General features: G+C 44.0%; 1 protein-coding gene across 1 annotated transcript in view; it reads right to left on the reverse strand.

Moving 5' to 3' along the window:
- LOC122800254 (HORMA domain-containing protein 1-like) overlaps positions 1-23,080 on the reverse strand; it is a 2,017,447-nt gene that overhangs the window by 1,611,464 nt on the left and 382,903 nt on the right. Inside the window, exon 2 of the mRNA XM_044069745.1 lies at positions 11,883-11,964. Coding sequence (XP_043925680.1) covers positions 11,883-11,933 — 51 coding nt within the window. The 5' untranslated portion in view covers positions 11,934-11,964. The remainder of the gene's footprint in view (positions 1-11,882; positions 11,965-23,080) is intronic.

Below are 23,080 nucleotides of genomic sequence, written 5' to 3' on the forward strand. Positions count from 1 at the left end.
CGAGATATATTCTTATATATAGCTCTTAAAAATGGGGTACAATTAAGAAACAGGGAAGGAAAGTGCAATTAATAGATGATCTAATGGAAATGAGAGCAGACGTTGCTTCAGGCTAAAAGTTACTCAGAATATATAAAATATTAATGTAAAATTATAAGGGGCAGGCAGAAGACATGAAAGAGGTCTGTATTAAACCACTAAGAAGAGACCTGACGATACAACAGCAGGAATATATCTGTGGGGTCCCAAGGTACATAAATAAATTGAGAAAATTGCATATTTTTTGCAAGGAAATGCCTGCACAGATAATGTTTGCTACTGTAGGTAAGAAATGTTGGGGGTATGAGATGGGAGACGGTGTGAACTTGGTGAAGACGTCTTTCAGGATTGTACACAACTAGGAGAATGGAAAACAGATATGAAAAACAAAGTTCAGAATATTTGGGAAAATGCTGTCAAAATATTAAAGGATCTGCTTTGATGGAATGTGAACCCAGTGTTGAAGTTGCCTAGGCATAGTCAGGCACTTTTAACCCTGTTAACTTTGTTAAGAAGACAATAACAAGGAAAGGGAAAACTAGAGAAATAACTTCATTAATAGGATTAAAAGAATTTCTGAGTCAAATTAAAGGGCAGAAAAAAATGGCAACTAGAGAAACAGTAAACAAACTACTTGTGGAAAAAATCTACTGAAGGGGACTGGCATACAAAAAGAAGTTATGTCTTACCATAACGTTCCATCTGTGTTGTTGATCTTCATTCATTCATTACTGATGGGTTATCGGTTCCGTCCTCGGAACCGAGCCGGCCATATATCAAGCTCACGTCAGCCAAAAACTCTTGAGCCAAGGTCCTACCCAGAATGCTCTGCTCCCTGTTACCTCAGATCGAGTTTGCAAGTTGATAGACAAAGGTAGAAGCTACATAAAATCCACGCACTTTACCAGCTGCCTTTTATTAAATGATCTGGTGATCCATTGAAGGCAAAAGGCCGAGGTACCAGATCGCTTAATAAAAGGCAACTGGTAAAGTGCGTGGATTTTGTGTTTGGATTTACTTTCTTTGTGCTGGTGTTTTTGGAAAGGTAGAAGCTACCTCTAGTCATAACAGACCTACAATAAAGGAGTATATGAGATCAACCAGGAACCTCCAGAGGGGGACGGTGGGTGGGGAGTAATGATTGAACGTAGATCAACACAGATCGAACATTATGGTAAGACATAACTTCTTTATCTGATGTTGTTAATCTTTGTTCATTCTTTACTGATAGGACAGAGTCCCCAGCTACCTGTATCCCTGGGTGGCCCTCATGGAAGGACATTCCTGAGCACCATGGAGCCAAAGGAAGCTCTACCTCTGGAGGCTAAATCCAATTTGTAATGAAGAATAAAGGTATGAGGTTTGGCCCAAGTCGCAGCTGAGCAAATATCATTGAGGGAAGCCTCAGCATGGAAAGCTGCTGAAGTTGCCATAGACCTTGTAGAATGTGCTTTCACTCTGTGAGGCAAGGTGACATTGTTCTTGTTGTAGATAAAGGTAATGCAATTTCTCAACCACAAAGCCAGTGTAACTTTTGAGACAAGATGACCTAGTCTTTGTCCAGAAAAGGCCGGAAATAGTTGGTCTGATTTATGGGTAGATTTTGTTCTGTCCAGATAAAATCGTATTTGCCTATGAACATCGAAGGAGTGCAGACAATACTCTCCCTTGTTAGAGTGGTTAGAAAACAATACTAGAAGGTCAATAGACTGGTTGATAGACCGCTCTAACACCACTTTTGGTAAAAAGGATGAATTAGTTCTCAGTGATACCCTATCCTTATGGAAGATAAGATAGGGAGGTTTGATGCATAAGGCTTTAAGTTCTGACAAGCGTCTTGCCGATGTGATTGCAATCAGAAACAAGGTTTTCCAAGAGAGATATTTTAAATCACGTGAAGATGCAGGTTCAAAGGGGAGAGCTGTTAGGGCTTGCAGGACCAAGGCCAAATCCCAAGGTTGTACTAGTTCTCTAAACAAAGGTTTTAGGTGAAGAACCCCCTTCAAGAAAGCTTTACAGAGTCTATGTGACATGAGTGAAGAATCATGAAAACCAATGTGGAAATTTGAAATGGCAGCTGAATGCACACGAATAGTAGAGGCAGACAACCCAGAGTGGAAAAGATGCGATAAATAATCCAAAACCACAGAAACTGGGGCTGACAAGGGGTCTAATTGCTTATTCGGTGCCCATAGAGAAAACCTTTTCCATTTATTGAGACAGATTAGTCTGGTGGACGATTTATGAGATGCAATAAGAATATTGTGCACTGGGAACAAGAGGTTTTCCTGCCTGGCAATCATTGGAAGTGGAGAAACCAAGCTGTCAGTTTCAGGGTTGTTAGATTGGGGTGAGTCACACCCTGCGGCTGGGAGATCAACGTTGGGGGTGGATTGAGGATCCACGGTTGATCTAGCAGGTGAGGCCAGAGGAAGGGGAACCAGACTTGTCGAGGCCAATATGGAGCAATGAGGATCACTTTGCTTTTCAACTGCCATTCTTTCTTCAGAAATTGGGAGATGAAGGGAAAAGGAGGATAAGCATAACGTAGACCCGAGAGCCAAGCGTGGACTAGAGCGTCTCTCAGTGACTGTCCCTGAGAGGGGATAAGGGCAAAATAGTTGCTGCACTTGTAATTGGTTGGGGAGGCGATTAGGTCACAGCAAGGCTGGCCCCAGCGGTTGAAGATTTCTGCCACTATCACAGGGATGAGGGACCCCTCGTGAGGTTGTAGAATGCACCTGCACAATTTGTCCCCTATCACGTTGGAGCTCCAGGGAATGTACATTGCAATTAGAAAGCGGTTGGAAGCTATCGCCTATTGCCATATTCTCAAGGCCTCTCGGCATAACGGAGAAGATCTGGTGCCACCCTTGCTTGTTGATGTACAAGACCACTGACATGTTGTCTGACTGGATCGCAATAGTCCCTGATGGAAGAATGGAATGGAATGGAATGCTTGCAGCACTAGTAGCACCGCCCTCAGTTCCAGGACATTGATATGCAAAAGGGCCTCTGTCTCTGACCAGGTGCCTTGGACAGAGTTTCCCTGACATAGTCCCCCACTCCTTCAGGGAGGCATCCGTGGTCACCGTGGCTTTCGGCTGATGGGGCCTGAAGGGGCAAGACCATTGTTGGGGATTTCGAGACGTCCACCAGAGTAAATCTTGCTTGTATCTCTGAGTTACACTTATCTGAAAAGACAAAGGATGTTGTAGGAGGTACCACTGAGTGAGAAGTAACCACTGAAGGAGCCTCATGTGGAATCTGGCTAGAGGAACAATGGTGATCGAGGCTGCCAATTACTCCAACAGCTGGAGTATAGATCAAGAGAGAGATTTATGGTAACGGAGCAGCGTCTGAATCTGTTGCCTTATTCTTTGAAGCATGTGGTCTGGAAGAGATGCTGTGCAATTTCTCGTATCCAACAGTACCCCAATGAATTCTAAAGACTGGGCTGGGGTCGTGTTGGTCTTCTCCCAGTTTATAGTAATTCCCAGGTATTGTGCTGTGAGGAGAGTGTAGTGCAGGGCTTCTTCCAGTAGGTGCTTGGTAGAGGCGGTCAGCAGCCAGTCGTCTATAGATATGGAAACGCCTGGAATCCTTGAAGTCGCAAGTGAGCGATAACCACTGCCATGCATTTGGTGAACACTCTGGGGGCTGTAGAGAGACCGAAGGGCAGTGCTCGAAATTGGTAGTTACTGGCTCCTATGCAGAAGCGGAGGTATCTTCTTGAGCCTTTGTCCATTTTTATGTGGTAATGCGCATCTTGAAGATCTACAGAGCACATCCAATCGTCTTCTTCCAGAACAGGAAGGAAAGACTGAACCGTGACCATCTGGAATTTCTGTTTTTACAAATTTATTCAGTGTGCAGAGATCCAGAATTGGTCTCCAGTCCCCTGTCTTTTTTGGCACTAAAAGAACCTTGAGGAAAAGCCGGATCCTATCTGGTCTGGGGGGACTGTTTGGATGACTCTTTTTTTGTAGCAGCTTTTGGATTTTGTGTGCTGCTGCTTCCCTTTGACTGGGTGGAATGTTGGGTAATTGTCTGGATGTGGTTGCAAAAGGATGGAAGGGGATGTGATAGCCTCTGGATATTATCCGTTGTACCCAAGAGTCAGTGGTTACGTTTCACCAGGCAGTGGGGTACAAGGAAAAACAACCCCCAACCGCTTCCAGAGGTGAGCAGTTGGCAACGCTTCGGGAACGCTGATAGGGTTGGCCAGAGAAAGAATCTCTGGAACCTCGGTTTCACGGACCTCCTCTGCCCTGAAAGGGGAGTCTTCCATTGGAGTTTCCCCCTCTGCCTCTAGAGGAGAACTCAGCATGTGCGTCACTGAAAGAGCCCTGTGATTTCTTGTGCCACATATCCTGCTCCTCTGATTTCTGGAGTAGAATCATTGAGGAGTGGCGTGTCTGACAGCAATGGCAGATAGGGTCTTGCCGTTTTGTTTGCACCTTGCCAGCGTATCTTTCACTTAAGGGCCAAACAAAGACGTGGCCTCGATGGGGGCATTCATGAAGAAAGCCTTAAAGGAGTCCACAAAGTCACAAAGTCGCATCCAGGCATGTCGTCTGGTGACTATACCTGCGCCTGCCGCTCCAGCCGCTCCTTGCATTGCGTGAGAAATAAGACGCATGGAAGAATTGGAAATGGACTTCAGGGTGGCTATCTGAGAAGCTATGTTGTCACAGACCTTATCAGAAACAGCTCCTGCCAAGGTTTCAGAGAGTTGGTTGATAAGATCCCTCTAGAGCCTCGCAAAGTGTGCCAAATAGTTCAAAGACCTTACGGCGAAGGTCATTGAAGCAAACACATGCTTCCCTAGTCTGTCTATCGCCCAGTACTCCTTGTTGGGTGGATGGACAGTTTGGCTCCCTTCTGCCAAGTCTTTCTTTGTTGCAGCCGCCACCACCATGGCATCTACTGGAAGACCTCTTGACCAATGGGGATGGTCAGCTGGGAGAGAGAAGATTTTATCAGACCTGAGTGGTATCACTTCCAGGGTGACTGGAGCCTTCCATGCACGCTGGACGGTGAACTGGACAAGCTCATCGGCTGGCGGGGTAACCCAGGAGGTAGGGGGCCGGGCACGAAAGGCCTGCAGGAATACGGATTCCTCTGAGGAAGGATTAGAGGACTTCCAGTCACCCCTCTGTCTAAGGATCTCAAGGATGTCACCAAAGGGCACCTCATCAGAGGGCAACCGTGGGGACTCTTCCCCATAATCAAAGTCTGTATCCTAGGTCAAAGACTCCTCAGTGGAGTCCATGTGCATTCTCTTGCATGAAGATTTGCTGGGTACTTCCTCAGTGGGAGGTTCTGGGGAAGACTGCAAAGAGGGGGGCCTCCTGAGGGGGAGAAACCTGAGGCCCTTGTGCCCGGTGTCCGGTGATTATGGCTTGTGAGAGCTGCGGCACAGAGGGGGTGAGACTCCGACATGTGGGGTTTGCCAGAGGAGGCAAACGCCCTCTCCATGGCCTGGAAGGCCTGCCTGCTCAAGGAGGGATGGGAGACCGGAACCGAGTATGACAACCTCGGAACCGGGGTCACACCCCGCCCCGATGCGCCAACCCCCAGACCAGGAGTCTCAAGAGGACTGTGAAGTGTGAGAGAGGGAGGATTCCTGGAGGGTGCCATAGAAAAAAATCAGCGTGGAACCAAGAATGCCCTCCCCCACGGCACAGCCACTGGCCTAAGAAGAGCCCGATGTCCAGTGCACAGACAGCCACAAGGACGACTCTGGCTCCAAAGTGAGATCCACTATTGGGGTTGGAGGGAGGGAAGCTGCTATCGGAGTAATGGGCTTCGATACTTGGGTGGAAGTCGAAGGAGGAGTGTACATTGGAGTTTGAGGAGAAATAAGTTCACCTGAAGGAGGGAACGTGGGTTTCAATGCTTGAGAGAGACCTCTGGCCACAAGCAACTGGTCAACAAGCAGCAACACAACTTGTTCAGAGAGGCTCCTGGTCGACCTCATAGTGAAACCTGAGGGCGATTCTGGCCTTTCTAGAAAAGGACTATATTGGCTACCAATGAATGGATCCAAGGAAGGTGAGTACTTGGTCCTTGGTAATTTGAGAGGTGCAGAGCCCAGAACAGAGGATGTCTGCACCGAAGAAAATGGTGTTGAAGTAGTCTGCACTGACAAAGTCAGCGCCATCAAAGTCGAAGGTGTCTGCACCGTAAAAGCAAGTGTCTGCACCAATGAGTATGGTGCCATCGAGAAAGGTGCCTGCACCAGTAACAATGACAGTGCCAAAAAGGACTGCACCCAAGTCGGTGCCATAAGTGTCTGCACCGTGGAGCTCAGTAATGTCATATTCGGGGCCGAAGGGTATTGCACCAACGGTGCCGAAGGAGACTGTACCTGCATGGATAGTGCCAGTAAGGGCTGCGACATAACTATCGGAGCTGTAAGTGTCTACATCGGGAACTCCGGTGCCAGTGTTGATAAGGAGGACATGGCTGGAGCAAGAATCAACTGGGGCAGTGCCGTGCCTGGAGCCGAAAGGGTCACAGGTGGCGGCACCGAAGTAGTAATTTTCACTTTCTTATGAGTCAACTCACTGTGATCTCCAGAGGGAGATGAAGTGAGCGACCTCAATGAGGAAGAGGAAGAACACCTCTTATGGGGTTTAGCAGGAGGGGGTGAGCCTCCAACCCAGAGATAGCCTTACAGAAAGGAGATTTGAGAAGACCTTTCAGGATTAACTTGTTCTTTATCTCGTTAAGAGTCCTGGTCGAAATATTTCTACAAATCCCACACGAGGGCTCCACAGTAAAGTGGGAGACATTCAAACAATAGACACATAAGTCATGGCCATAGGAAAGCGGTAACTTACGGCTGCAATCCTTACACTGCTTAAAACCAACACTACTTTTCTTATCCGACATAATGATGTGGAGAAGAACGACATTATCAAGAAGAAGAAAGGCTACCCAACAGGGTAAGAAGAGAGAAGGAAAGAAGGAAAATCGAAGATGGCAATGAAGAATTACCTCAAAGGTAAGAAAAAAGGGTAATAAAGGGAAATAGTCTAAATGGAGAGAGTCTTAAAGATATGACAGGGTAGGAGAATAATACAAGAAACTGACTGAAAGACTTTAAAGTAGAAGCAATATATAAACTTTCCAAAAATGATTCACTTAGCTGAGAGAGAGTGGCTTGACACGGCTGTACAGCAACGCGGCAAACGAGATCTGAGGTAACAGGGAGCAGAGCATTCTGGTTAGGACCTTGGCTCAAGAGTTTTTGGCTGACGCAAGCTTGATATATAGCCGGCTCGGTTACAAGGAGGGAACCGTTAACCCATCAGTAAGGAATGAACGAAGATTAACAACATCAGATTAATCGTTTTGTCAGGCTATGCAAGGACTGCAGTAGAAGTATGAGGGTACATCATATGTAGTATAAGAATTAGGAAATACATTACAAGAGTTATGAAGAATGCATGAATTATAGTGCCTGGTGATGAAGGGTTATATACTAGGGTGTTAGATATGAATATAGTTTATGGCTGTTTTGTGTTAATCTTCTGTCTGAACTTGTTGAATATATACTATTTCTTTTTATTGTAACAGAATTTAGTCAATAAAGTTTTCCCTCTAACAACTGATAGGAATGAAGAGAAAGATTTGATTTCCTTGTTTGAAGGAACCCCAAGTTTGCAGGAAGAGATTCCCTGCCACCTGTATCCATTCTGGATAATTTCCAGCATCCAGGAGTCTGTTGTGATCTGATTCCAGAGAGGAAGATAGAAAGATTGTCTGCAAGATTTACAGGATGGCAAGGGTGGAGAGGTTAGAAGAGGAAGACAGGCACCTTTTTTTCTTTGTATTGCTCTGTCATTGTTTCTTGTACTCTTGTTTCACAGATTTTATCAAGATTATTTGAAAAGTTTTATATAGAAAGGTCCAGGACTTGAAGGGTAATTCATATTATACTTCAGAATGACAGACTGAAAACTCTGTTTAACCTCTTGGATCAGAAGTTTGCCTCTCTTGTCAAATCCTTCTAAAACTTCAGATGAAGTTTCCTTTCATTCATCTTATATGCCCTGCCAGTGTTTTACTCAATATTGCAATTTCTTCTCATCATTTCCAAGATGTTATCTCAAGGATTCATAGAACCTGCCCCAGATTGTCACATAGGAAAAGGATTTTTTTCAAGAATTTTCCTAGTTCAGTGGTGCATTTAGAACTTGTGCCTTGGTATCCTCAGACATATTTTGAGATCTAAGCCATGCATATTTTATTTTATTTTTATTTAACATTTGTTTATCAGGAAAGTCCAACTGGGTCAGGAACCCATTTTCACAGGAGGCCCACAGAGAAAAGCTCCAAATAATACATGAAAAGTAAGACATTGTGCATGAACAAGACAACAGTAGGTATTAAAGCACACATTAAATAAGTAATGAATACTAAATAAGAACAGAGTGGTAGATGCAGTAATAAAACAGGTAGTAGACATGCAATACTAAATAAAGGTATTGTGGTAGATTACATCTTTTTTTTATCAGGTAGGATAAAGGGCAAAGAGTGAGGGTCAGACAGATGGTCAGAATATTAGAAGCAAGCATATGCTTAGAAGAATTGTGGATCAAGATGGGAATAGTTAAGGGTGTAGAAATACATAAACGTTCTTAGTTCCATATGGTAATGGTTAGTGGATGAAATTCATGGTCTGGGGATCTCCAGATGTAGAAAGGAAAGGCCCTACAGAGTGAATTGAGTTCACCTGTAAGGGAAAGACCAGGGGCAGGTCTGATAACACAGAAAATGTTTTTTTTTTTAGTGTGTATTTGAAGTTGTTAAAGCACTCAGTGGTAGTAATGTCTGTTGGCAGAGAGTTCCAGAGCTTGGTGGTAGCATAAAAGTATAGGCACTGTCCAGCTCTTTTGTTTGGAGTGCAGATGGTTAGGAGTTGTTTGTTTTCAGAGTGGAGGACTCTGGTAGTGATGTAGGGCTTTAGGAAAGATTTGAGGGCTGGGTAACTATCAGTGTATATATCATTTTACATGCAGAAGACAGCTGAACTTGGTTTAGGTGGTGTATGAGTTTGAGCCAGTTTAATTCTTTCAGAGCTAGGGAGTGATGGCAATGGTAGGAGTAACCTGTGGCAAATTTGGCAATTTTATGGTAGCAGGATTGGAGCTTGTTTTTAAGAGAAGATTGTAAATTGGTGTATAAGGGGGCTGTATATAAGAAAGAGGGAAGCAAATAGGTGTTGGTGAGGGTTTTTCTTGTGGAGTTATCCAAGAAAGTTTTTTGTCTATAGTGTTCCTAGTTTGATGTGTGTGTTTTTTTTAATGCTATTGCAGATGTGGTGTTCGAAAGTTAGTTTCTTGTCTATGGTAATGCCTAGTAACTTAGCTGTGGGAACTGTTTCAGTTTCTGTATTATCCTGAGAGAATATTTTAAAGTCAGATGAGATTGGTATACCTACGCATAACTGACCCAGTTATAGCTGCAAGGGATCCTGCATCAGCAGCATCATAAAAACATTTTAATGAATGCTTAGTGTCTTGAGTTACAGAAGAGATCATACTGAGAAGGGAGTATTTAACATCTGATGAGAGGAAATATGCAAGCATCTTGTTCATGACAGCAAAGGATGCTAGCAGATATTTTGCCATGTGAGCCTGACAGTTGACAGTCCTAAAAGCAAGAGTAGAGGAGTATAGACTTTTTTTGCAAAACCTCACTGCACATTTACTTTACTTTGGATTTACTGCACATCAGCAAGTCAAATGACATCAGAAATACTCAGTCTAGGGATCTTAACCTCTTCTGCAACATCAACAGAATGGTTTGGTGGGAGAGGTACACCTTGCAGAAGATATCACTGCTCTGGAACAGACTTCCCATCCACATAAAACAAAGTTCATCCCGGCCCATATTCAAGTGCAACTTAGATCTATAGATGGGAAACACAAAACTTAACCCAGGACTGCCCCCTAGTACTACTAATGGGCAGAGGCATCTCCTAACTGCTTTTCCCTGCATGGGTCCCCTCAAATTGTGTATGGCATGATTCCAGTTATTCTCATTAGGGTAAATATATAATTATCGATCATGGTAAGGCCAATCTCTAACCAAATGGGACAGGTTGAATTACAGCACAAAAAGGAAATTGGATAGGCTTAAAATGGACCATAAGAGCAGATAGCCTACTTACCTATGAACCTGTCAAAAGTCCTTCTATTCTTATCAGAAGACGTCAGATTGCCAGCAGTAATATATTTACAGCAAGCATCCTTGACTAATGAAAACACAGATGGATCAACCATGGAATTGTGAAAAAGGAACTTATAGGCCTGTGGTATTTTATAAAGCCTCTCAGGTTTCTTGGGTGCAGGGGGCTGAATGTCAAGCAAAGAACATGCTGCATTAAATGTGTCCTCCAAGGCACCTACTACAGGAGGAATGGCCAAAGGCTTATGGGTGTCTACCTGCAAAAGATTACAGTATCTTTTTTGGATTTTAGAAATGTCTTCCTCTTCCCATCTCCCACAAGCAGATATCATTCATTCTGCCAGTGACGTCTGAAAATGTCTTTGAATGGAGAATCTGAAGAAATATTTTCTTCAGACTCGGACTCTTAAGTAGTCAAGAGAAATCACCTGGTATGCACAATTTAAACCAGTCTCTTCAATGTCAGACTGGGAATCACTATCAAAAGGAGATGGAGATGTCTTTCTTTTTTAGACAGGGGTGGAAGATTACAAAGACTGAAAAGCTTAAAAAAGACATTCAGCCAATGATCTTAAAGAGAGAGTTGAAGGAGGCGAGGCAAGCCTTTTTTTTCTTTTCTTTTCTTTTTAGGTATCTAAAGACAACATTTGAACAGTATATCAAGAGTTGTAGCGTGATTATTTAACACGCGGAGCACTTCAAGAGCAAAAAAAAAAAAAAAAAAAAACCAGATCTGCACTCCCTCAGCGGAAAAATGTGTGCATTTCTGTGCCAGAATTCAGAAATGCTGTACAGAAGAAGATGCAAGAACTGCACTTCCTCATCACACCCCTAACACCTTGAACCCACCAGGGCAGCTGTCCCCTTCAGCCCACCCTGGCTATGCTAAAGCAATATTGGACATATGGACTTCAGTAGAGAAGCCCAGTACATCTTCCCTCACTAACACTTGAGGGATGCCATCTGACCCTTCATAACAGTCTGACCCTTCATATATCACTATGCATGCTTCTACCCCCCTCAGTGTTAAGCATATGTTCAACCATAAAGAACACTCTAGACTCCTAACCCTTAGCAGTGTCCCTAGGAGCAGCACAGAGGGGTCTGAAGAAATAGACGGATGGTCCAAGGACTCCAAAAGACCCATAATGGAGTCATCCATCAAGGGCCAAGGGGCAGAGGGTGAAGGAGAAGCTGATACATGTACCTCAGTAACAGTCTTCCTTTTTTTAGAAGCTGGAGGGGGGACAGCTGAGGTACATGCATTGGAGTCTATAGTCAATTTCATTAAAGCTGTAAGAAGCTGGTTCTCAAAATAAAACTTAAGGGTGCTAAGCTTACTTCTATTGGTTTTTGGCATAAAAGATAAGCAAATTATAGCAGCATACCCTCAAGCTTCCTCAGACATACAGTGCATGTGTAAGGCACCCAAAAGCTTGCATATACTGGATATATAGGAGGTATCCTACCAAGGACTGGATATGTATATGCTACTGCAACAGTGATCTAATAATGAACTTCTCCCTTTACCAGTAATATTTTAATCAAGAACAGTATCTACTGGCCAAACTATGATTAATGTAAAAATCAGTCAAATGATACTACAAACTAGATAATAACCTGACCGTGATTTAAAATACCTTGGATGCCATCTGCTTCGTTGCAGGATGTGATAACTGCAAAGTTGCCATATTACGTGCTGATTCTGAACTACCTAGAATTCTGAAAAATAAAAAGCCATTTACCAAACAAATGAAAATTGAGATCAATTTATGTGCAGATAATGCTGAAACTGGAATTTATATAGTACTGTACACCTGAAAGAAAAAAGTAATGGTAAAATAAATCTTTAAGAGAATAGCTGTACCAAACAAGAACACTGGAATATTTCAGCTGCATGCCTTTATTCAGCAGACCTCATTAGCCTTGTTTGAAAGATCAGCCATCACCTATTGATTCTCTTCATTTCAATATAAAGGAGGAACATCCAAAGCTGTTTCATTTCCCCAAGTGACCAAAATATTTATTCTGATGAAGAAAATAACAAAGGGATAAATGACAAGGTGAAATGAAAAGTACTCATGTACAGTTTTCATCATAAAAAGTCATATAAGGAAATCACAAATCCTGAGACTAACCTCACACAATATAGTTTGCAACTTCATTCATTTAAATGTGATATTACACAAGCACTGTATACATAAGATGCAAAATGTGTGGCATAACTTGTACAGAGTTCCCTGCCACTATATACAAAACAACATCTTAGAATCTTTGACACATAACTGACCATTTTCCTTAATTAGCTACTAATTTTTTTCACTACAGCTTCTTTCTGCCCTGATGCTACCACCCTAGCTTAGTTTTTTCTTTCCTTTACCTCAGTAACCATCAAGCTTCACCCATAGCATTAGCCTATTTGTTCTTCTGAAAGTTGAGACCTAGGGTCTATATCACGTCGAACTCTTAAAAGTTCAAAAGTCACTTGGTCGACACCATATGATTGAACTTTTAAAAGCTTAAATGCTTCAGCGGAGATCTCGGTAGAGTGCGGAATGGGAAGATTTCCCTTTTCTACACTGTAGTGCAATCTCGGAGTTGGTATATTTAAAGAGCAGGGGTGCTTGCCCCCCGCTTAAACCGTTCAGGTAGGTTTTTTCTTTGGTTTATTTTTTTTTATTACATTTTCGAACTTTTAAAAGTTCGATCATATGGTGTCGACCATATGACGTTCGAACTTTTAAAAGTTCGATTATGTAATATAGACATGAGACCTATATCCTCCAGCCCATTCGTTCCTTCCAAGGGTAAAAGCTAATCAACAAAGAACAGAGTCGTCATCTGTCTGAGGAAAGAAGATTTTTGCTTTAAGGTTCTAACCCCTCAAGCATATGCCCGTTTCTAACTCAGGGATTGGCATGCAATGAACATTAGTGAATGCGTGTGATTAGCTTCTGAAACAAATATACCCTGACAGATAACCCTGCCCCCTGAAATACTGTACACTAGTGGGATCTTTCTTCCTGATGGTAATATTACAATATGACCAAGTGTCCAGACATGCAGCCCACCATCCCCAAGACAGATAAGCTGACAAAAACAACAAGGATTCCACACCGATAAATTTAATATTAAAACCAGTCTTAGTGCCTCGGCCACAACAGCCTTCAATGAGTACAAAAATGTAATGAAAATACACTCCCTTTTATACATAAAACAATCAATAAATCAGACTCATTACTCCATCTAATTAGTTCATAGTCCTGAAATAAAAGTGAACAACACTAAATAATTATTTAATTTAAATACATCAAAAACATAAAGTACAACCACTAAAAAAAAATATATATATATATATATATATATATACATATATATATATATATATATATATACACATCGATATACATTTAATTTAATATTAATTTTATCTCCTCACCTACGCCATATCCAGCAGATACATGAACTGCTATTTAGACTCAGGACACTTGGGTCATAGAGTAATATTCCTCCATGCCAATGGAGCTGGTGGCTGGCATCCTAGCTTAGTGATTATTCCACATACTACACTACTGGAGGCCAACTTTTTCAAGTGAAGGGACACATCTATACAATTTGAAAAAGGTAGAGGCTCTAATACTTTGAGAACATTAAAGACATCAACTGACTATTTTAAAAACATATTCAGGCAAAGTTTAAAACACTCACCTGATGTACTGATCTAGTAATTTTCTGCAGAAATACTGAGAAAGTTGTCTGCATTTAACATTTTACACAAGCAGTAAAGAAACAATTCTAACTACCAACTTTCAAAGGCAGCATTCTATGACCTAGCCATATCAGCAGTGTTAGACCAATTACTTTATAAGTACTGACAAATCTGATTTTCTCCTGACAGAAGTAAAAATAAAAGTTATGTACTTACCATAATTATGCATCTGTGTTGTCCATTTTCATTCTTCCTCAGTGAATGGGTTTGGATCCGACTCAGCCACTTTCTTTAAATTCTAGGATCCATCTCTTACCAATAATGCCCGTGACCACTGTATTACCTTAGATCAAGTTTGCTGCTATTATACAATATCACAACAAGGTATCTTAACATTGATATGAGAGAGAAGTGATAGCTGCAGGATAAGGAGCTCAAACAGGAAAAAGAGGTTATGTACCTACCATAATGTTCCATGTTAGTTGTCTTCATCTTTCCTTCTTTCTTGCTGGTTGGGATCGGTAATAGCTACCAGAAAGAGAGTTTTCCAAGATAGAAACTTAATGGAGCAGGACACTGCAGGTTCAAAAGGGGGCATAATTAAGGAGGTTAGTACCAAATTAAGGTCCCAAGGAGGAAGGGGATCTCTCACTGGGGGCCTAAGGAGAGTAGCCCCTCTTAGAAAAGCTTTACATAGCTTACGAGACATAATGTTTGCATTAGACAACCCAATATGAAAGTTAGAGATGGCCGCCAACTGAACCCTGATTGTAGCAGAAGCGGACCCAGAATGAAAAAGTTCTGCCAGGAACTCCAAGATTTCATGGACTGGGGCTGAAAAGAGATATATGTTCTAACCTCTGCCCAACAAGAAAAAGCGTTTCCATTTGCTAGCATACGTCTTTCTAGTGGCAGACTTGTAAGAGGAGACAATAATCTCACGAACGGCCGGGGAAATGCTGGGAAGCCTGGCTAAGGTTGGAAGTGGAGCAACCAAGCTGTGAGCTGCAGTGTTCGGAGGGATTGATGCAGCCCGCCTGACTGATGAATCAGTAGGTCTGGAATAGGATCCAGAGTCCAGGGCTGCTCGAGAAGGTAACGGTGCAGGAACGGGAACCATATCTGTCAAGGCCAGTAGGGGGCAATGAGGATCATTTTGCAACCCAACGAAATAGCTTTCTGTATGAGTTTCGGTATCAGAGGAAATGGAGGTAAGGCATAAAGAAGTCCCTGAGGCCAATCGTGGATGACAGCGTCTCTGGGAGAGTGACCGGGAAGCGGAAGAAGGGAGAAGTAGTTGCTGCATTTGCTGTTGAAGGGGGTGGCAAAAAGATCGCAGCAGGGCTGTCCCCATCTGCAGAAGATCAGATCTGCAACTTCCTGATTCAGAGACCACTCGTGAGGCATGAGAATAGCTTTGCTGAGCCTGTCCGCTATGACGCTGGACCTCCCAGGGATGTGCGTCGCAATCAGAAATCGTTGGGAGGAAATCGCCCACTGCCAGAGTCTAAGTGCTTCTCAACATAGGGGGTAGGACCTGGTTCCGCCCTGCTTGTTGATGTACCACACCACTGACATGTTGTCCGTTTGAATTGCAACGGTCCCAGAAGGGAAAGAGTCCTGAAGAGCTTGCAACGGTAGGAGCACAGCTCTCATTTCTAAGACGTTTATGTGCAGATGGTACTCGTGAAGCTGCCAAGTGCCTTGGACTGTCCTGCCCTGATAATGTCCCCCCCACCCTATCAGGAAGGCATCTGTGGTCACTGTGGCAACCGGAGGGGACTGAATGAATGGTCAGCCCTGAGACACTAGTGGGGAGACCATCCACCAGGAAAGGTGGCTTTTGCATGTTTCTGTAATCATGATCATGTGAGACATGGGCAGCTGTGGAAAAGACCACTGTGTGAACAGAAGCCACTGAAGGATTCTCATGTGAAAGCGGGCCAGAGGGATTAGAAGAATTGCCGCTGCCATGGAACCCAGACTTTGAAGGACTAACCTGACTTGGACCCTTTTGCACTGCATTAGAATTTGTACTTGCTGGCGAATAGTGGCCACCCTGTCTGGCGGTAACCTTGCGGACATACTCCTTGTGTCTACGTCTGCTCCTATATAGGTAATAGATTGACATGGCAACAAGGCAGATTCTTCTAAGTTTATTGTAATGCCTAGCTGGGAGCAAATTGTGATTGTGTAGTCCCTGGCTTGTAAAAGTTGATGCCTGGTGGTAGCAGTAAGGAGCCAGTCGTCTAGATATGGAAACACCTGGAATCCTTGACGTCTCAGGTGAGCCGTGACCACTGCCATACATTTGGTGAACACCCTGGGGGCTGTGGTGAGACCAAACGGCAGAGCTCTGAACAGGTAATGACTGGCTCCCAGCCAGAAGCGAAGGAATCTCCTGGAGCACCTGTCCATTTTGATGTGATAGTACGCATCCTGGAGATCTATGGAGCACATCCAATTGTCCTGACCCAAAAAGGGTAGAATGGACTGTAGCGAGACCATCCGAAACTTTGTTCTTTGAAAAGACTTGTTTAGTCTGCTGAGATCCAGAATCGGTCTCCAGTCCCCTGTCTTTTTTGGTACCAAAAAGAACCTTGAATAAGTTCAGGATCCATGTTGGTCTGCCGGGACTTGCTGGATGACTCTTTTTTTCAGGCAGTTTTGAAACTTCTATGACTGCTTGGTCCCTCAGATTAGGTGGAACATCTGGAAGGGATTTGCTTGACGGTAAGGGGGGTTGAGAGAAAGGAATTTTGTAACCTCCGGATATAACTGACCGTACCCATTTGCCTTGCGTTAAATTTTGGCAGGCTTTTGGGTACAGTAAAAGTCTTCCCCCGACTGCCTCCAGAGGCAGGCAGCCGGGCAACCCTTCATGGATGTTGAAAGGGCTTCTCAGAGAAGGATTCTCTGCTGCCCTGATTCTGCGGACCCCCTCCCCCCTCTGCCACGAGGGCGGCGTCTATTGTTGTTGCTTCCCCCTCTGCCCCTGGAGAAAAAATCACTACGTGTGTCAGGCAAGGCTCCCTGGGATTTTCGGAACCACATTTTGCCACTCTTCTGACCCTTGGGGTATGGTCTGGAAGGAGTGGAAAAAGGGACTCCCACGGCAGAGAGAGTCTTGCCTTCTTGTTCACATCTAGTCAAAGTGTCTTTCCTTGGTAAGGAACTGCTTATCAAGGGGTGCAGTGATAAACTTGCCAGGTCTCCTTGGGGTTGGTTCCACTGTATCCGGGGCTGACCAAGCCTTTCGAGCCACCACTGACATAAGTGGATCGAAAGGCGGAGAAACCCAGGAGGTGGAAGGTCGGGAACCGAACGCATCCAGGAATACAGACTCATCCTCGGTAGGGGCTAGGTGATTCCAGTTCCCCCTCTGCTTAAGCATTTCTAGGATGTCCGAGAAGGAAACATCTTCAGAGGGGGACCTCGGGGACCCTTCCGAATCATCTAAGTCTGTATCAGAAGTGACAGACTCAGGGGAGTCAATGTGCTTCCTCTTGCACTTCTTACGAGGGGGCTCCTCTGAATCATCAAGGGAGACCTCGGAAGAAGAAGAAACACCCAATGGGGTGCCCTGGAGCACTGGTTCCCCACGCTTGTGGTCAGGAGGAGGAGCAGAGGTTGACGCAAGCACTACTGGGGACGGAGCCGGTGGAGTCGATACTGCAGCTGACTCAGAGGCCAGCACACTCCTCATGACATCGAAGGCATCCCTGCCACGATGCAGAGAAGGCTCCAGTTCCGAGGAAATCGGAATCCTTCTCCGCACCGAGGGAGACAACTTTGTGGCCGATGTAGGAGCCGAGCTCACCTGCGCCAAAGCTCCGAGAGGGAGAGTGGGGTCGGACAAGGGTCCAATGCCACTCTCCCCCTCGGAACCAACAAGGGAGTCCCGGCACCCAGATCCCTCAACGGACGGCACCATCGAGGGAATCAGAGCCGACGATGGCACCGAAGGAGAAATAGTTATCGGAGTGGACTATTCCACTATTCGAATCCCAACGAACTCCGGCTCCAAGCTCACAGGAGTCAGAGGAGGAACATTGACAGAAGTGGATGGAGCAGACACCTGTTGAGAAGGGCTAGACAACATCTTGACAAGTGCCTGTGACTTCAGCAACCTACTGACCACTCTCTCCACGTCGTGATCTGAGAGCCTAGAGGATCGAGAGGAGTGGGAAGATCTGTGACTGAGTTCACTCTGAAGCAGGGAAGACCGAGGAGCCGAGTGTATCGATTCCAGAGACGGGGACCTCAGCCTCTTGTGGCTCCACGACGGCTCCGAAGATCCTGAAGGAGCCGACGGGGAGATTGTCTCATCGGTTCCGGCCAGAACTGAAGTAGCAGGTAAAGTCTAAACCAATGACGGCTCCGAGCTTGGAGCCAACGATTTGGTAGGTTTTGGGGATTTCACAGGCTGAGTCTTGGCCGGTGAATCCTGGGGCTTTAAAAGACCCCTAAGAATAAGTTTATCCTTACACTCCTGCAGAACTCTTGGACTAAATGCATGGCATATAGAACAAAAGAGTCCTGCAGGTGCACAGCGCCTACGCAATAGACGCAAGAAGTGTGCCCATCTGTCAGAGACATTTTCTGACAGCATGAGTCACACTTCTTGAATCCAGACACTTTGGATTCTTTAGACATCCTGTATCCAAAAAGGAAATTACCACAACAGTTAACACCAAAATACAGATACAGAAAAGGGAAACACACAGTATCTACAGACTAAGCTAAAGATTTTTTTTTTTTTTTTTTATAACTAGGAAGCCTCTAACTCAAACGGCTACCTAAAGAGAAGATAGAAGGAAAGCCTCTAATCTAAACGCCAACCAGACAAGAAAGGGATAGGAGGGGGAGGGGGAGAACTCTCTAACTTAAATGAGTTCTAACGGAAGGACTACAATTACACCTAAACTAATACAAGTTATAGGACTAAAAATAAAGAATAACTCCTAGAAAAAAAAATACAATTTTCAGTAGAAAAAGTTTTATAAGTAAACCAATACAAGCCTGAACCAGTAAAACGACACCTTGCAGCTGAAGCAGCAAACGAGATCTGGGTAGCTAGCGCTAGGCATCATGGGATAAGGGGTAGCCAAGGGGTAGCCTCAAGCCAGTAAACAGCTCTCGAGCTATAGAAGAGGGCCGAGTCAGAGCTGAGGCCCAACCAGCAAGAATGAAGGCGAGATAGACAAATTAACATCTATGGTTCCTATTAACAATTCAGTTAGATCTCGCCCAAAGACATGGATAGGGGAAGGTGGGATGGAAGTTGATGAAGAATGACAATGGACAACTCTCATCTGCATAGTTATGGTGCGTACATAACTTTTATATCTGATGTTGTAATTTTCATTTGTTCCTCAATGAATGGGACAGGTCCCCAGCCCTGGGTGGCCCTCATGAAAGGATGATCCAGAGAACCACAGAACCGAATGCAGTTCTGTTTTTGGGGATGATGTCCAATTTGTAATGAGCAATAAAAGTATGAGCATTAGACCATGTGGCAGCTGCAGAAATGTCATCAATGGAGGTTCTACCCTAAAAAGCAGCTGATGTAGCTATTGACTTAGTTTAGTGTGTTTCTGGTTGTCTTGGTAAGGTTAGGCCCCTTAAGGAATAAATGTAGAAAATACAATTTGTTATCCATTTGGCTAAGGTAGTTTTTGAGACTAGTCTTCACATCTTATTACTAGAAAAGGAGACAAACAATTGATCAGTTTTCCCAAATTCCTTAGTCCTGTGAAGGTAAAAGTGAAGTTGCCTATGTACATCTAAAAGATGAAGGGTATATTCTCCTTTATTGTCAAATTTGGTAAATAAAACTGGTAAATTGATCACTTGATTGATGTATGTTTCAGACACAACTTCTAGAAGAAAGGAAGGATTACTGCGTAAGGTAAGTCTATCTTTGTGAAAAATCAAATACAGTGGTTTCAAAGACAGTGCTTGGAGTTCAGATACTCATCTTGCTGAAGTTATGGCCACCAGAAAGACCATTTTCCAAGACAGAAACTTAAGGTCTACTTTAGCTGAAGGTTCAAAAAGTGAATGCACCAAAGTCTATAATACCAAAGTCAGGTCGTAAAGTAGAGTGGGGTCCTTAATTGGAAGTCCAAATGAAAAGGTACCTTTAAGAAAGGCCTTACATAACTTAGAAGAAGTTAAAGGAGAAGCATTATCTCTGATGTGGTACATGGAGATGGCTGTTAACTGAACTTTGATGGCAGAGAATCTTGCCCAGCTTTGAAAGAGGGAGACAAGGAAATCTAAAACAGCAGGGAGTGGAGCACTGAAAGGATCCAACTCTCTCTGATGGTACCAAAAGGAAAACCTGTTCTATTTACTCTTATAAATCCTACTAATCGATAGTTTGTGAGACGAAAATAGAATTTAGTGAAGTGGGTGGGAAGCCTGTAATGTCTAGCCATCATTGCAATTGGAGACACCATGCGGTCAACTTGAGGCCTGCAATGTCTGGATGAGTCATCCCTGATGGATGTGACAGGAGGTCTGGATCGAGATTCAGTGTTCAAGCAGAACATACTAGGTGAAACCATAGGAAAGGAGACCACACTTGACGAGGCCAGAAGGAGGCAATGAGGATTACTTTGCTCCTCAACCAGAGCACTTTCTGAAGAAACTTGGGGATTAGAGCCAGGGGAGGATAAGCATAAAGGAGACCAGAGGGACAAACTGGAGTAGATCACTTGTCGGTGAATGTCTCAGGGGAATTAGGGCAAAGAAACTGCTGCATTTGTTGTTGAGGGGAGAGGTGAATAGATCACAGCACAGTTGACCCCATTTGTGAAAGATCATATCTGCCAGTGATTGATTGAGAGACCACTCATGAGGCATCAGGATGGTCCACTGGAGCTTGTCTGCTAAGATGTAGGACTGCCCTGGTATATGTGTCGCTACAAGAAAATGGTGGGGGGAAATTGCCCATTGCCAAACTCCCATTGCTTCTCGGCAAAGCGGGGTAAGATCTGGTTCCCCACTGTTTGTTGATATACCAGACTACTGACATGTTTTCCATTTGAATAGCAATAGTTCCTAGAGGAAGAGAGCTTTGAAAGGTCTGCAATGCTAGAAGCATCACTCTCATTTCCAGGACATTTAAATGCAAAATGGTCCCTTCTGGGGACCACATGCCTTGAACGGTCCATCCCAAGTAATGCCCTACCACCCCAGCCAGTAGGCGTTTGTGGTCAATGTGGCATTCAGGTGAGGAAGAATAAAGGGGCACCCTTAACAAATTTCTTCAGAGTGTATCCACCATTACAGGGATTTTCTGCAAACTTGAGATAATTTTATCTGCTATCGTAAGGGATTTTATTGAAAAGACCATTGCACTGCTAGAGTCCTTTGAAGAATTATCATATGAAGACAAGCAGTGGGTATTAAAATTACTGCAGCAGCCATTGACCCTGGGGCTCTGAGTACCATTTTTGCTGGGAGAAAAGGATAAGAAAGAACTTGCCTGACATGCCATTTCAAGATAAGAACTCTGTTTTGAGGCAGATGAGCTAGACGATTGACTGTATCTAGACAAGCCCTATAACCTCCAAGACTTGAACTGGTTGAAGTTGTGACTTGGCCAGATTGATTGTAATTCCCAGAGAGTGAGATAATTGGAGTAAGTAATCCCTGGCTCTTTCCAGAAAATGCCTGGTCGGGTGGTAAGGAGCCAATCATCTGAGTAAGGAAGCACTCTAAATCTAAGCAGTCTTAGAAGAGTTGCTACCGCTTCCATGCATTTGATGAACACCCTAGGGGCTATGGTGAGACTGAAGGGCAGGGCTTTGAACTGGTAATGACTGGCTCCCAGCCAGAAGAGTAGGTATCTTTGAGAGCGGTTGTTCATTTTTATGTGATATTACACATCCTGAAAATCGATGGCAGAATGGACTGAACTGTGACCATCCAGAATTTGGAATTCTTTACAAACTGATTCAGATAACAGAGATCCAAAATGGTTCTCAGTTTCCCTGTTTTCTTTGCACTAAAAAGAACCTTAACTAAATTCCAGATCCAATTTGGTCTGGGGGGACCTCTTGGATGTGTCTTTTGTCCAACAGCTTTTGAACTTCTAGAGCTGCTAACTCCCACTGACTGAGTGGAACACTGGGGAGACATTTTCTTTTCCTTTGAGGAACTTGTAAAAAGGGAATGGAATAGCCTCTCGATATGATCCTTTGCATCCATGAATCTTTTATAATGGCTATCCAGGCTTTTAGGTGCAAGGAAAAGCACCCCCAACTGCCTCCACAGAAGAACAGTCAGACAACTCTTCAGAAGCACTAACAGGATCTACCTGGGAAGGAATCTCAAAACCCTTGATTCTGCAGACCCCCCACCCCCACGCTACATGGGCACCATCTTCCATTGCAGCTATTTCCCCCTCTGTCTCTAGGGAAAAGTCTCTGCATAACTCTTGGAAAGCTCCTTGAGATTTCCAGAACCACATCTTTTTAACTATGGTGTTCGTTCCTAGTAAAAGGTCTCTGCGGGGTGGAAAAGCAGATTCCCATGACAGACAAGATCTTTCCACCTTGTTCACTGCAGGAAAGTGTCTCTTTAATGGTCGACCCAAACAAAGAAGATCCAGCAAAAAGTGCATTGATGAATGAGTCTTTGAATAGCTCCGCAAAATTGCACAATCACAACCAGTCATGTCTCCTAATGGCTATGCCTGAACCGGCAGCCCGTGAGGAACCTTAAGCTGTGTGCAAGATTAGCCTCATGGGCGTGTTTGTAATTTACTGCAGGGTGGCCAGTCATGAGGAAAAAGACTCTTGTTCCTCTGTGGACAAGGACCCAAAGGCAGAGTTAGAGTTCCTTAACTAAGTCCCTCTGTAATCTAGTGAAATGTGCCAGGTAATTCAGCGACCATAAGGCAAAGGTGGCTGAGGCACATACTCACTTACCAAACTAGTCCAATGCCCTACACTCCCTATTAGGGGAATGGACAGTGGAGCTCTGCTCAGCCAGCTCCTTTTTTGGTGACTGCCGCAACAACCATGACGTCTGCAGGGATTCCCTTGGTCCAGTGTTGTCTGTCAGAGGAAGCACTCAAAATTTTGTCCAGGTATCTGGGGATCGGTTCTATAGAGT

This window comes from Protopterus annectens, chromosome 4.part0, assembly GCF_019279795.1.
Source record: "Protopterus annectens isolate FY-2018-M chromosome 4.part0, PAN1.0, whole genome shotgun sequence".
Taxonomy (NCBI): domain Eukaryota; kingdom Metazoa; phylum Chordata; order Ceratodontiformes; family Protopteridae; genus Protopterus; species Protopterus annectens.